This window comes from Oryzias melastigma, linkage group LG18, assembly GCF_002922805.2.
Source record: "Oryzias melastigma strain HK-1 linkage group LG18, ASM292280v2, whole genome shotgun sequence".
In the NCBI taxonomy this organism is placed as follows: Eukaryota; Metazoa; Chordata; class Actinopteri; order Beloniformes; family Adrianichthyidae; genus Oryzias; species Oryzias melastigma.
This window is the reverse complement of record NC_050529.1, coordinates 19,778,759-19,794,373: the sequence shown is the minus strand read 5'-3', so window position 1 is coordinate 19,794,373 and position 15,615 is coordinate 19,778,759. Positions and strand designations below refer to the sequence as shown.

The window sequence follows — 15,615 nt, the reverse complement described above, 5'->3', positions numbered from 1 at the left end:
AACACTATACTGCATTTTAGAGCAATAAGTACATACATAGCCTTGAGTGTATTTTTTACTATATTCCATTACATTTATAAAGATACAAATCAGTAATCTCAGATGTTGTAAATATTTGTACTCGTATTTTCGGTAACAGATCACAAATATCCGGGTGTTGGGGTTCTCGATACAGATAGAACAATCACCACCAGCCGTCTTAACGCGGATAATTTAAGATTCCTCCAAAATGTTCTTAATCAAACAATGAAGGACCTTTGAAGAGTCACCAGCTGTCCATCCATCGACTGAAGAGCGGAAACTGAACCTTCAATCAAAGGTTGACCGCTCTACCTCTGGACCACATCTGGTCTCAAGAGCATGTACGATTCTGAGAGCTGAAACTGGAACCCGTGGACTTACCTCTCCTGGAGGACCTGGGTATCCACGTTCCCCCTTCTGTCCCTGCAGAACCAGAGCAATTGGAACAGTCCATCATCTCAGAGTTAAGATGCTTTAATTCAAATTTAATACAGATGAGATGTAAAAATGAACCCACAGCTCCCCCATCCCGGCCCGGGAGACCCGGCAGGCCCGGTTCCCCCTTGAATCCCTGAAAACAGCAATATTGGAAGAGGTGATGGAGACATTTGGGACACACTTAGTTCTCAGTTGAGACTCTGGACTCACTGGGATTCCTGAAGGACCTGGATCGCCGTCTTTTCCTGGTTTTCCCTGGAAGAGACGGGATTGAGTGGAAAGCTCAGCATCGTCACATGAAAGTGGGGAAAACTCTTAGGGAACGAAACCGGAATTTTTCTGGACTTACTCGTTTGCCTGGCTCTCCGGGCTCTCCTTTCTCTCCTTTCCTTCCACCGGATGGGCCCTGAAACAAATGGAAACGTACATGCTGAAGCAGATGAATTCCAGAGGAACGCCCATGTGACGTGGAGTTCAGAGCAGACGCTTACAGGGGGTCCTGGGGAGCCCGGGTCCCCTCGAGGCCCAGGATATCCGGGGTCACCCTTCAGAGCAAAAACACACTTTAGTTTAGGCGGTTACCATGGAAACTTAGAAGGAATGACTCGTGATCCAGAACATCCACAGATCCAGAGGTGGATCCTTCTGACCATGATCTGACCTGAACGCTGAGCAATTTAAAAAAAAGCCCCAGCCCTTCACCCCTCAAACAAAAGTGTCTTTCTTCAGGACTGGGAGGGAAAAGCGTGCACCTTATCTCCTCTCTGAATCACATCTTCTGGTGATCGACTCTGCTCCTCCTGCTTTCCAGGAGGACCCGGCGGTCCCGGCACACCCTGCTCCCCCTGTGATCAGAACCATAAGAACATGGTCGTCATCAGTGTCCTCTTGGACTTTCATCGTTTTCTGCTGCAGTCTGACCTTCTGTCCTTTGGCTCCTTCAAACTTCAGAGCCATGTTACCCTGTCAGGAGAAATCAGACTAAAGGTGAAACAATCTGAAAAATAAAAAGTTATTCAAACAAAAATAAAAAATCTACCTTTGGGCCAGGAGGACCAGGTGCACCGGGCTGACCCTAGAAAGACAGAACCAGCAGAGCATGAAGTTTGCATGATCAAAATATCAAATAAACATGATGCACCCCACTTACCGGATAACCTCTCGGTCCTTGGGGGCCACTTGGACCCTGGAAGCCGGGAGGCCCTGTAGCTCCCTGAAGAAGAGAAGAAACAGCTTCAATAGTCATGTTTCCTGATGATTCCTGCCAGCAAAGACGTCCGACGCCCTTAAAATGCTACTATTACATGAAAAAAGTTAAAGAGTGGACGGACGGACACAGAGTTTCCTCAGACTTACAGCTGTCCTCCTTTAGCAGCATGTAAACAAACAAACAGGAAGAATTACTAAAACGAGTCAAGTCAGACTTCACCTGAACTTCAGCCTCGTTTCCACCGAGAGGTCCGGTCCGGTAAGGAGTGGTCTAGGAGTGGTTTCCACTAAGCTAAGCCTCACTTTCACTAGGCGGTTTGCGTGTCGTTGTAGTTTGATGACAGCAACAACAATGGAGGTCATCTTTTTCTCAAGAGTACCGGGCCGCAGAAAACAACATGGCGCCAGAGTATCATTATCTGGAAGTCCTCGACCAAAGTTCGAACCAAGTTCACGCTCTTCCTTTAGAAAAACATCAGAACCGAATCCTAGGAGTTCTTTTAACCCTAGGACAAGGTTAGGATTCTTCCCTTCTCCCTTCCCCTTCTTTTAGCCGTCCAAACGGAGGGCTATGAAGAAATAGTGTCTAAGATTTCGGACGTGACTTTACTTCGATGACGTCATCAATATCACCGGTCCGCTAGCTTTAGCCCGGAGCTTCCAGCGCTCAAATATACATAAAAACAGCTGTTTTATAACTTTTAAAAGTCATGCTTCAACAATATTTAAATGCAAACGTCTTATCTAAATGTGAATTAAAGCGCGTCCCAGCGCGACATGGTTTATCCTCACAACGGAGGACATTGGACCCCTCTGTTGGAGGGTCAGATTAAAAAAATAATCCCGAACACGACTTCATTTCAACTGCCACCTAAAATTAAGGGGAAGGGTGAAGGGAAGAATTCCGATTGGGCCTTATAGTTAGGGTTAGGTCAAAGGGTTCTGGCCTCCTTCCGCGGTAGTTGGGTTGTGCACGGTCCATCCCAAAATGGGCGTCGTCAAGCCGTCCCCTCAGGTTGTGTTGAAAGGTCTGGATAAGTGTCCACTCCCCGTCCATGTTGTTCGTTTTTTATTTTTTATTTTCGGCTTTGTTATTCTAATACAATAATGCGTGAATGAAAATGATGTTTTCTGTTTGTTTTTGTAGTTTTATGCTTTATATTTTCTTGTGAAATAAAACAGAACAGCTGAATTAGTACAAAAAAAATTGAAAAGCTGTAATTTTAAATAAACAGACAAACAGGTGTTCAATAGAAACAAAAATAGCATGCTAAAGCGGGAACGTTTCGACCTGTATTCCGGTCTTCTTCAGGCCTATATGGTTAAGGATGGCGGGGTTACTTGGAGAGATGCTACGGTTACGGATAAGGTTAGGAATCTCCTAGCATAGATACACAAATTCAGCTTCCGGCTCCAGTTGCGACATTTGCGACTTTCGGTTTACTGTTGTGTCTGGGCGCCAACTCGCCTCCTATTTCTTGCTTTACTTCTTGTCCATCGTGTATAACAGGAAGTTAATGTTGTTTAAAAGCTGGTAGGACTGAAAACCCGAATGCTTGCAAGCGTTGGAAACGTTAGCTTAAATGAGTGCTAAATTAATTTAGCTTTCTAATGCTGTCATCACTTTCCGCCAATCAACAGGTGGCCCCGCCCCAACCGTCCTGTTCCACTTTCCAATGGACCTACAACCAATGGGGGTCCCCAGGAAGTATGGATCGGTACTGTTCAAAGAGTCCATTTTACATTGGAGAGGCTCAAAATACCGGACCGGACCACTCTTTAGTGACCTCAGCTGGAGCCAACCCCCCACCTCCTCTAATGGCACTCACCGGCTGTCCCGGTGGTCCCGGATATCCCACTGTTCCTTTATTTCCATAAATATTGTCAGGAATCAGTTCTCCGGGTTCACCCTGTGGAGGAGGAAACACACAGGAGTGACGACACAGAAGATGGACCCGCATGGACCCCCTCCCCCTGTATACTCTAAAGAGGAGGAGCTTAGTTAAAAGAATTTGAACATCTGCAGCTCCGCCCTCTTTGAACAGATTGGGAGCAAATGTAGATCCAGGAAGTCAACTAAAAACTGATTTTCAAAATAAAACATCGGATTCTTCAAATTCATACTCGGAGTGTTGAACGTTCATGGTGGACTTACCTTCTGTCCAGATGGTCCTGGAGGACCCTGAAGAGGAGGAGGAGAAAAAGAAGAAGGATTTCAGAGACACAGATTGTCAAAATGTTTAAATAAGTGTTTTTTTCCTCTCGTTGATTCACATTATGACTGACAGAGTCAACTATTGTGCCATAAAAACGATTATATATCAACTAATTCGTCAAAACACATTTACTATTTAAAGGATATCAGCTTTATATTCATCCAGGTTTCAATCTGAGTACTTCAGAATATGAAATGTCACAAAATTCACTTTTTTCCTTGTGTTAAAATGAAAACACTTCAATAAGAATGACTTTGGAAAAATTTTGATCCCTTAAACTGTCTCATTAATCATCAATCTAACCAATCAAATTAGGTTAGCGTCCTCACTTCCTTGTTCCGACAGCTTATAAAGTCTCTCAGTTCTGACAAAAAGAACAAGTTTAGCGGTGGAGCTTCCCGCATGAAGACCGCGAACAGCGTGGAGAAAATAATGAAGCCCAGAGACGTGAGTCTGTCCAGATTCAGTGCCAACGTTCTTGCACTACATCTCCCATGATTCATAGGGATAACGTGACAGCAACTCTTACTGTAAACTGTCATGAAACAAACGCACACACCAAACAATCTGTGATAAACAATTTCTAATAATTAAAATAGATAATGAAGTTTAAAATAAGTAATGACAAAATAAAAGAATTAAAGTTAACAGACACAGTTAATTAAATCTAAATAAAAAAAATAGTTTTTCTCAACATTTTTCTTAAAGTTATATTTTTTAATTTAAAAGTTTCTCTTTTTTACATTTTCTCTTCTTCAGCTTCACACTTCAGCGTATTCGGCGTCATCCTAACTCACCGGCTGTCCTTCATATCCTGGAATTCCTGGACTTCCTGGGAAACCTCGGTCACCCTGGAGATAAAGAACCGTTTCTCAGGAGGGAAAGCCATAACAAGATTACACCTTTATCAGAGGTACATTGTGCTGCATCTATACATACCTTTGTCCCATTGCATCCTGGGATACCTCTGGGGCCGGGAGGACCATCGTGTCCTGGGATTCCCTAACAGGCAGGACGTTGGCAGAAGGTGAATCCAATGTCCTTTGGACAAACCATTTCACTGGAATATAAACTTACTGCAACTCCAGGAGTTCCTGGAAATCCTGGTAATCCTGGAGGTCCCTAAAAAAGGAAAAAAAAAAGTTAATATGAGGCCCATTTTTATATTTTAAGAAGGTAAAACAGACTATTTAATAGAAGAATGTAGAATAAGATGAAATGAGGACACCTGCTGGCCACAAGCAAGTATTGCAGTCTCACTTCCAGCAAAGACAAAGACTCAAAAGTGTTTTTTTTTCAGAAAATGTTGACTCACGCGGATGCCTTTTAGACCTGGAAGTCCTGGAAGACCATCACCCCCCTAGAAAGACGAAGACCACGACATTTTAAAACCCTTCAGACGTTCTCCCTTTTCTGAAAGTGGACCTCAGCCCACCTTCTCTCCTCTGGATCCAATCGGTCCTTCGGGTCCGGGGAACCCTGGCACCCCGGGCTGTCCGGTGAGGCCCGGCAGGCCCCTCTCCCCCTGTTGAAGACACAAACATTGTCATGGGGTTAAAGTCCCACTCCAACTATATTTCTTTCTATTGTAAAATTGTTCTTATTGGGTCTTTTAATTATGATTATTCAATTTTTAGCAAAAATAAAAAAAAAACTTTTGTCATTTTTAAGACATATTCTCTGGGCCTAATTTCCCATCAGCCCTTGGTTTACACTCTCTCCCGCTAGCTTATAGCATCTCAAAAGCCCAAGCTAACATTAGCATAGCATAAAAAAAAAAAAGCAGTTTTTTGTTTTAAGTGGATGTCTCAAAATTGTAGCAGAGAAAGGAGACTTTGACACAAACTTGAGCTTTCACAAACACTCCAGATCATCACAATTTGAATAAATAAAAACTCAGAAACTAAGTTTTAATCTGAGTCCTCTGAAAGTCCTGCAGGGCAGCCAGCTGCACCGTCGTGCAAGAAATTCTACTTTTTCAGAACACTTATTGTAATAAGAAGCAAACTTTCCCAGTAGAGTGAACCCATGAGGCATGGAAAACCTGATGAGTGGAGACAGCTGTTGTTATTGGTTAATGTGAAGACAATAAGAGGCTTTATGTGAATGTCTCAAGTGTTACTTTGATGACACTTCCCAAAACTTCATAAATATTTTCGGGATAAACCAGTTTTTCCCTCCTGCAAATGAATTTTCTAAAATAAAGACAGTTAGATTATAATATTACGTTAAATGTAGAGCTGTCAGGCGATTAAAATTTTTAATCGCGATTAATCACATTTTGTCCAGAGTTAACTCGCGATTAATCACATATTAATATGTGACCTTTTTTTAAGGAAAAAAGTTTGTGCTTCGTGGAATTTAGCAGTTCTACATCAATTATGAAAACAAGAATGACAAAATTAATAGTTTTCATCAGAAATACTTTATTTTGTAACATTGTATTGAGATAAACTTTCTTAACAATAGAAGGCTGTAACATAAAATGCCTAACAAAAGCCCAAGTGCAAGTGAAGGGCATTTTAAATTCAAAACTTCAATCAACGTTCAGTAAAATAAAATTAAAAACATCAAAAATAAAATTTCCATAACACTTTAATGTTCATCGTCCTAGCGCCGGGCCGGTTCTAGCTAGCAGCTCGGTGGTTGGAGACCCGCCGGTGAGAGAACGATGAGGGACGCCCGCGCGCGCGGTATGGAAAAGCACGTATGAGAAAATCCCATTGACTGTAAAAATAATGGACTTATCGAGCTATGAGGTCCCCCATTATATACAGACTATGGAAAATCCGCGATTAATACGTCAAAAAAATTGTCGGCGTCAAGCATGTGTCAGATTAATGCGTTTTTAACGCGACAAATCTGACAGCCCTAGTTAAATCAATCAAGATACTTGCATTGTTTAGTAATATTAAAGATGCTAAAAGTAAATGGGAGATGAAAATAAGGCGGCTGAAGATGGTTTGAGACAGAAAAATGTGGTTTCTAATGCAATAAAACAGTTTTTGCCTTATTTTAGGTCAATTTCAGCACAAAGAGTAAAGAAATAAGTAAAAAAAGAGAAAAAAACTATAGAAAAATCTATTCATAACGTCAAAAGAAAATAAAAGGATAGTTTAAATATTTTATGTAAAAATCAACATTTGTAAAAATCCTGTATATTTAAATGTGTGATATTTTTGTCTTCATTTAATAAGGAAACCTTAATGTTTTTGATTTGTGATATGAATAAAAATAATGTGACATTTACAAACACAAAATATTCTATGTATTTTCAACGCCTGATACTGGAAGTACATTTTAAAAGTTTTATATTTTTAGATGTTTTTCTTGTTTCTGATTACATTCAATTGTATTTCTTGTTTTTTTATCCTCTTTCTTTCTTTTCTCAAAAAGTCAAGCTTTTTGAAATGTTGTTCTTAATCTGTTAAATAAATGTTAAATTAAATCAGCTCATCAGTCATTTAGTCAGAGTTTGGTTCAATCAATCTAAACATCAATGACAGGTTGAGGCTGGTCACCGTAGTTACCAGCAAAATCTTTATTGGCTAAATGGTTGTTTTTGGAGTTTTAACGTGTTCTTGTGGCATTTTTCTGATAATGGAGGACATATGTAAAGAAAATTAAGTTTAAAATAGCATTAGTGAATGTTTTTTTTAATCAAATTGTTGCATCCACTTGCAGACAAATAGATCCGTGAACATCTTTGTTTTCTTCATCTGAGCTGGAATCTGGATCAAAACACTTTGACTGGAGAGCTCTGATATTGCTGCCATTTTTGTTGTTAGCTAGCAGAAGAGGGTGTAAACAAAGGGATGATGGGAAATGGAGAAGGGTTATTCCACACCAAGAATCCTACAACAACTAGGGCGAAGTATCGGTTATAATTTCCAGAAACGATTCGATTTGATTCACAAGAGCCTGAATCAATTCAATTATAAGTTTACAAATGTATACACCTTTGTTTAGAAATACATTAGAAATCAATTATTTAATTTGAATATATTTATATTAATCTGATCCAGTTCACATACTGTAAAATGCATCAGTGAAATAATGAAATTGTCAATATTATAAACTGTTACATGGAATCTCAAAAGGAGAAGTTCTAATAAAAAATCATGAACATTGTAAACATTGTTCTGCTTCTCCTGGAGGGCGTTTCAGTTTGACCACTAGGTGGCGATCGCACTATAGAAGCACACTTTATTCAAGAAGAAGAAAATAGTATGAGGGGAAAAAAAAAAAGTTTTAGACCACAAATGGTTACTTTAGAAATTATTTCCTTAAAAAAGTTTGGAAAATTAATGCCTGTAAGTAAATAAAGATGTTCTTTTAGTCAGAAATTTTCTTTTTAGGACAACCGAGTGTTGGCATTAGCCGTCCTATGGGAAATTTAATTGACTTTAGCTTTATGTGCTAAATCGATTTATTTCTTTTGGTGAATCGATTCTTGATCTATTAAGCTTAAATCGATTCAAATCGATTTTTGCCCTATCAACAACTCCGAAGTGAATTTCTAAAGAATTCCCGCTGAAACTGCAGAAACTATGTCCTAGGTGCCAAAGCTGTTCATCTGGCAGAAACAGATTTGTTGACACAGGTGTGGTGGTGGGCGTGTCAGTAGAGCAGACAGCAGTGATTATGTGAATGAAGCTCACCTGTTCACGCTGGGAAATGAACGCCGGTTGAACAGGTGAGCTGGGGACACGCACCTTCTGCTGAGCGCTAACGCTAACTCAGTGCGCTGCTCAGGATCACATTCTTTGGCTCTAACAGATTTACCGTCTTCTTCGTCATTTTTGAGTAAAATTCAGACTCATAATCTTCTGCTGCGTCCCGACTCCCTTTAATCTTTCCTGCTTTTCTTCCCTTAATCCCCAAAATTCTGAAAACAGGATGTCTCTTCCTGTCATTTCAAAGATTGATCACTTTAATGATCTGACTCGTGACGAAATCCGGATTTGGGATATTCGTTAAAAAACAGACTGGAGCTATTAAAACCTTAAACTTTTTTGTCTTCTAAGTTTGATCTGATTTCAAAGACATGTGTGATCCATTAATCCGCAGCCTGCTAAACAAACTCATGTTTTTCAGTAATTTGGAAAGCCTGGGACATTTCCTAAAAAAATACATTCTGGAATCAATATTATTCTGGATGTTGATGATATTTGCAGAAGTTTTTCTAAATTCAACAACAATCATAAAGGATGTTTTTAATCTGTCATATCTTACTCATATTTATGACCCGTTCTGAATCATGAGGTGTTTCCAGACTGTCATTCTGCAAGTTTTATTCCTAAATTCTGACCTTTGAAATGTAAAGCATGTGTGTGACCGACCGACTGACCTTGTCTCCTTTGACTCCACTGCAGTCACATCTGGCCGTGGAACACCCGCTGCAGGCCTGGAGGAACACAAGAAGACTCTCGTGAACTTTGGATTCAAGAAACTGAATCCTAACAATCACCACCTCCAGCTGCCAGCAGAGGGCGCAGCTGCATCACTTTTTACAGTGTTCTCTCCCCCTAAATCCCATCACAGGTTTGATCATCAGAGAGCTGCAACTAAATCTACCAAACTGTAACTTTTATTTTGGTGGTGTTGGGGGTGGGGGGGGGTGAGTGAGGAATGATGGGAAGGGAGTCAGTCTGTATGGGAGGCGGGGGGGCTGCTGATTAACTTTCCCATGCTCTGTTGACACAGTGAATGCCAGATGGGCACGAAGCGCACGCATGCCAGGCAGCCAGGTGGTGAGAGAGACAGACGGGCGTGCACGCCGGGCGAGCGTGCACAGGTGAGTGTCTGCACAGCCGCTGTCGGCCCGTTTGGTGCTGATGGTCTCAGAGGACGGAGTTAAAATGACATGAAGTGCCAGAGAGAAGAAGAGGACAGACTTGTGAAAGAAAGGTTTCATCTTTGTGAAGGACGGATGTGAGGTTTAGAAGAGTCACAGAAAGCTTGAATCCACACATGAACACACTGACAGAAGCCTGAAGATGAACTGAAACATGCAGACCAGTTCTTGGACTATCACATTTCTTTTCAAGAACCACATATATTTTATTTTTAATTTATTATTTTTTTTTAACAAAAATTGGCTCATGTATTCATTCTTTTCCCACTAAAACCACTAGAGGGCGCTGTAGGCGTGTATGTCAGCATTTGCAATTGACGGCAACGGAGAAGAAGAAGAAAAACAAACGTGGAGGAGTATCTGATTCTCTTCTTGGACTGGAAATATTTCAGATTTTCATCTAGACTATTTTTGTTTTTCCTCCTTGGACTAATGCGACACAGCAAGTAATCAAACTGGGTCACAGAGACACAGAAGTACCGCTGAAGGAGAAGTCATTCCGATGCAGCTCTTGCAGTAGAAGGTAAAGATCACCATTAAAAGTTTTCATGAACCCAAACATGAAGACATGACTACTGATGCTTTTGCTCTTTAGGGTAAATCAACCTGATCTCTCATCATCATCATTATACATGAGATATACAGCCGAGGCTTCCATGACGTAAAACTTGATGGTAGCTCCTCCCAGTACAACTTATACTGCGATGTGACTTGTACTCAAATGCAACTAATACTTTGGTGAAACCTATACTCCAGTACGACTTATACTCCAGTACGACTTATACACCGATGCAACTTATACTCTGGTGCGATTTTTATTCCAGTACATCATTTACGCTGGTACAACTTATACTCCAATGCAATTTATACTCTGGTTTGACTTATACTGCAGTAAGACTTAAAATCCAATGTGACTTGCATGCAGTACAAATTATACTCCAGTACAACTTGTACTCCAATGCAACATATACTCCAATGTGATTTACACTCTGGTACGATTTATACTCTGGTACGACTTACACTCTGGTACGACTTACACTCTAGTACGACTTGTACTCTAGTAAGACTTATACTCTGGTAAGACTTATACTCTGGTACGACTTACACTCTGGTACGACTTACACTCTGGTAAGACTTAGAATTTGGTACGACTTATACTCTGGTAAGACTTATACTCTAGTACGACTTATACTCTGGTACGACTTATACTCTAGTACGACTTATACTCTGGTAAGACTTATACTCTAGTACGACTTATACTCTGGTACGACTTATACTCTGGTAAGACTTATACTCTGGTACGACTTATACTCTAGTATGACTTGTACTCTGGTAAAACTTATACTCTGGTACGACTTACACTCTAGTATGACTTACACTCTGGTGTGACTTACACTCTGGTAAGATTTATACCCTGGTAAGACTTATACTCTGGTACGACTTACACTCTGGTACGACTTAGAATTTGGTACGACTTGTACTCTGGTAAGACTTATACTCTAGTACGACTTATACTCTGGTACGACTTATACTCTGGTAAGACTTATACTCTGGTACGACTTATACTCTAGTACCATTTATACTCTGGTGCCACTTATATTCTGGTACGACTTAGACTTAGGAAAATACAGTAATCTGATTCCTCCAGTTATCAAGCTTTTTAAACAGTTGTATGTCTGATTAAGCATTTTCGTGCAGAGAAAAATCTGCATGAACTTCCTGAATATCATCACTTCTCCACATGCTGGGACGTTAGTGCAGTCGGATACTGTTACACTGCCTGAAAGGAACCTGAAGGAGCCCCCACATCCCCTACATGTATGTGCATGCTCACACCTCGGCCAGCTAACACGCATGTGCAGGATGTGTCTGTGGGCACGACTCTGCTGTTCACCCCTCAATGCAGTTAGTTGATCCACTGTCAGATAAACATACGCACAGGAAGGTGCATGTTCATCCATGCACAGATAAAAGTGCATGGGTAAACCAGCAAAAAGGAGGAATGTGCACGAGTGAAAGTGTGCAGAAGAATGTGCATGAAAGAACACGCACAAAGAAGTGTGCACAGAAGAACAGGCCTGCAGCAGCTTCTGTCTCTGAAACACGGAGGCTGAAGCAAAGCATCACCTGCAGCCAGAGTTGATGGTTGGATCTCCTGAGCTGATGTGAGTTACCAACACACACACACCCGCGTGAAGGCGTGTGTGCGTGCATGTGTGTGAGGAGGTGTTTTTACAAGCCCTGGATCTCCAAATTAGTCTCTGGTTTGCTTCAGCTCAAAGCAGACTGAACTCCCATGCCCAGACCTGCAGCTGCTGCATTCCCATTGTCCTTTCTCCTACATGGCAGCGTATGTCCCTTCAGCAGCCTCCGACAATTTCTGTTTCTCTATCATGTGAAGTAAAGCCAACAAACATGTAGACAAATATCTCACAACTCAGGCGTCTGCAGCCGTTTGGGCCGATTTCTCCCACAGACCCACAAAGTCTGACATCATCCTTTAGAGAAATAAAACACTTTTATTTTCAAGTTGTTGTTACTATCATTATGATAAATCTCAATGAACTGTTGATACGAGCATAACACAAAAATAAAGAGAAAATAGCTTTTTTTTTTCAAAATATGAAATAGTTTTGACAGAAGTTCACATGATGTCCTTTCAAAATAAAAGTCACCATGTAGGATCATCTCAATGTAGAAAATGTTGCAACAGGAAGTCATCAGAAATGTGTACATATATATATATAAACAGTTAATTTTATCAGCTGCTGTTTAACTTAGCCAAATTTATAAATCTAATATGAATTTGAAATTCTTGAATTAGTTGAAAAAAAGAGAAAAAAGCCCTGTAATCCAGTGAGAATTCTGGTGGAATGACCTCAATTTTTTTTTTTGTGGTACATGGAGCTAAAAAATCTATCAAAGAAAACTACAATGGATTGATGGAGAATTAAAGCAGAAACCTCAGAGTGATACGTACTATCCTTCCACTGTTTGTGAACGAGTTGAATGAAGTTTGAGTTGTTTTACTTCATTTCTATTATATACATATTTTTTACTTTCCAATAACTTTTTGTTTTTTTGAACCAGAGAGCCAGAATTGAGGCGTAAACAAGCGACATGTGGTTCTGGAGCCTCAGGTTGCAGACTCCTGTTCTAACTTTGATGCCATCTTAATATTTGCTGGGAAAATTGCTGCTTAGAGTGAAGTCTGAAGAGTTGCTCCTGTTTATTAGAGGGATAAAGAATCTCCATTTCAGAGCCTTAACATCAGAGAAAGTCCTTAAACCATTCCTGGTTGCACATGTTTGTCTGATTTTGAGGTGATTGATCCTGCAACTCGCCCCCTAGTGGTAACCTGCTGAAATTAACTGGGAACACTCAGTTAAATTGCTAGAGATGCTACGCTAACCTGCTATTATCGTCCAAGATACCTAAAGAGCAACGCCATATTGGACATGTCAGTGAAAAACATTTACAAATATCTTAGCAGATACAGGAAAATTACCACAAAATGCTTAATTTTAGTTAGATTTCAAAAGAAAAAAATGTTTGAACATCACAAAAACAAGACCCAAGTCATTGTATTAATGCAAAGTGTGAAGTCTAAAGCTACCACTGACTTTGAATAGGCTACAAGATCAGTAGTGAGAGTAAACTCACTCAGATCTTCCTAATATATTTTCTTTAAGTTCTTGTTTTATCAGCTGACAGTAATAATTTACTTGTGAAAACTCACATTGTTGTTTTTCCAGCTCTGTTTGTGCAATTGTAGCACAGCAGTAAAGAGGCATCTTTACCATTCCAATATGGCGTCCAACTTTGCGTATAAAACAAGCTAACATAGCTAACATAACTCTAGCCTATATCTCATTGGTCCAGGATCTCCACTGACACTCCCAAGACTTAAAGTTTTCACCTCAAAGTAGTTTTCGTTTTTGTTGATTAGAATAAATGTGGACTCCATGCTCGGATTTGAACTAAAACCAGGAAGTGCGACTGCATCCATCTGTCGTGGGTCTTTACTTCCTGTTGCTCAGACACTAGACTTCAAAATAAAAGGGATTTCATTTTAATGTATTTGATTATATCTGTAGACTGTTTTGTTTGTGTGTTCTTTTATGTTTTTCTTTAACGATGCTTACAATTAAAAATAAATAAAATGAAATTCCCACAATGCCTCAGTGTTGGCCTGACCTCACGGGAGAATGTTGGGGAAAGAGCTCTGTCATTTCAGCTTCAGGGACTCCAGCTAACATTTTGTTCATTGTGAGAAAACTGAAGCATTCTGCTGGAGGAAGATCACAGGTCCCCATTGTGAAGCATGGGGGTGGAAGTATCATGTCCTATCATTCTATATGATGAGACAAAAATAAGAAAAAAGACAGAAAAGAAGGAGTAGACTTTCAGTTAGGGCTCTGAAGGCCAAAAGAAAACCTGGGTTCAGCTCAGACCTGTACCAGCTAGAACTGAACCTGGAAAAGTTTAAAGCAAATGTGTAACAAATTAACATTTTAATTCTCAAACTGTGCAAAAATGGTGTCCAATAATCTGTGACTCTCCAACCTTAATCCAGAAACCTGCTCTAGGATGCTGCAGCCCCTCCCTCACCACAATCTGCTGCAGTGCTCCGACCCCTCCCTGTTTTATGAGCTCCTCCAGTGTAATCTGTTTCACCTGTGTCTGCTCTTTACCTGCAGACTCCTCCCACCTGGTTCCTGCACGACGATCTTCATCTCAGCTTCAAATAAATCTTTTTTTTTTTTAACCTGTCCTCCCGCTCTGCCCCGGTGGGTGCAGCATGAGCCCCGACACGCCCGCCTTCCCATACATCACCGCCTGGCACAAATGCCGTTGCCACGGGCAACGAGAAATTAGAGAAGAGAGCGGCAACCTGCCAGCTGAATACCTGAAAGTGTGCAGCCTGAGGAGAGACGAAGGAGGCGGCGGGGGGGGATAAATGACACAGGAGAGGAGTTTACTGAAAGGAGTAAAGGAAGCAAAAGCTGGGCACATTGTCCGCTGCTCAGCTGGATTCTTTCATCAAATCGGGTTGGGAGGAACCACACTAGCTCAGCCTGAGGAAAGGCCTGCAGCCCTACGAGTAAACAAAACATCCACACACTGTCTGTGAAACTTTAGTGAGCAAGCCCCGCCCACATTACCTGCCATTTCTTCCCTTCAGAGATTTTGCTTCTTACCACACATTTTTTCTAATCATGGAGAACAGAACAAGAATGATCTGCAGCTGATGAGATCTTCATACATAATTAAGCAGCAGAAGTATTACAGGAGCATTCTGGGACATCCAGATCTGCTGTTTCCTTTCAGATTTTTAATCAATTTTATCTACAAATTGATTAATTGAACATTTTTCTTTCAATATCCTCATATTTTTAACATTTTTCTAATTCAAGTTACTTTCTTATGCTGAATATGTTAAATTATGTTATGTCAAAGTTTCTTGGCTATTTGATTGTTTTACTGCGTTTTTTGACGATAAATATGAAATAAAATATCAAACTGGACAATTTTTAAAGCCCAGGTATCGAAATTCAAGACATTTTAAATTCTTTTTGAGGCATTACTTTAATTACCTTCCTATTATGTGTAACAAAGAGATGCACACGTAACATATTTACTTCATTGTCTGGCGATAAGAAACGTATCGCAATACCCTGCTCGAGATACGATATGTTTCGCGATATATCACCAGACCGTATTACAGTACAATTTGTCACTATTTTCTTTAAAGAGTATGAGAAAAAAAATCTACCCTAATAATAATTAATTGAAATAAAATGGTAAAATGCCTTTTATGTAATGAAGTTATAACATGGTGTAATAAATAATTAAAAATTGCCATGTCAGGAT

The 15,615-nt window shown here is 40.2% G+C and overlaps 1 protein-coding gene and 1 long non-coding RNA gene across 4 annotated transcripts in view; one reads left to right on the top strand and one right to left on the bottom strand.

Moving 5' to 3' along the window:
* The window catches only part of col4a5 (collagen, type IV, alpha 5 (Alport syndrome)), a 49,597-nt gene that overhangs the window by 17,186 nt on the left and 16,796 nt on the right, over positions 1 to 15,615 (bottom strand). For all 3 annotated transcript variants that reach the window (XM_024288015.2, XM_024288016.2, XM_024288017.2), the window contains exons 2-18: positions 9,235 to 9,291; positions 5,320 to 5,409; positions 5,200 to 5,244; positions 4,962 to 5,006; positions 4,824 to 4,886; positions 4,682 to 4,735; positions 3,824 to 3,850; positions 3,498 to 3,578; positions 1,610 to 1,672; positions 1,499 to 1,534; positions 1,381 to 1,422; positions 1,212 to 1,304; positions 951 to 1,004; positions 809 to 865; positions 670 to 714; positions 539 to 592; positions 403 to 444 (exon numbers count right to left, since the gene is read on the bottom strand). In XM_024288015.2, the coding sequence (XP_024143783.1) occupies positions 403 to 444; positions 539 to 592; positions 670 to 714; positions 809 to 865; positions 951 to 1,004; positions 1,212 to 1,304; positions 1,381 to 1,422; positions 1,499 to 1,534; positions 1,610 to 1,672; positions 3,498 to 3,578; positions 3,824 to 3,850; positions 4,682 to 4,735; positions 4,824 to 4,886; positions 4,962 to 5,006; positions 5,200 to 5,244; positions 5,320 to 5,409; positions 9,235 to 9,291 (948 nt within the window). The remainder of the gene's footprint in view (positions 1 to 402; positions 445 to 538; positions 593 to 669; positions 715 to 808; positions 866 to 950; positions 1,005 to 1,211; positions 1,305 to 1,380; positions 1,423 to 1,498; positions 1,535 to 1,609; positions 1,673 to 3,497; positions 3,579 to 3,823; positions 3,851 to 4,681; positions 4,736 to 4,823; positions 4,887 to 4,961; positions 5,007 to 5,199; positions 5,245 to 5,319; positions 5,410 to 9,234; positions 9,292 to 15,615) is intronic.
* Positions 9,263 to 15,256, top strand: LOC118600056. Its single transcript, XR_004949629.1, has 3 exons — positions 9,263 to 9,428; positions 9,591 to 10,264; positions 14,442 to 15,256. It is a non-coding gene; the product is annotated as an uncharacterized LOC118600056 (long non-coding RNA).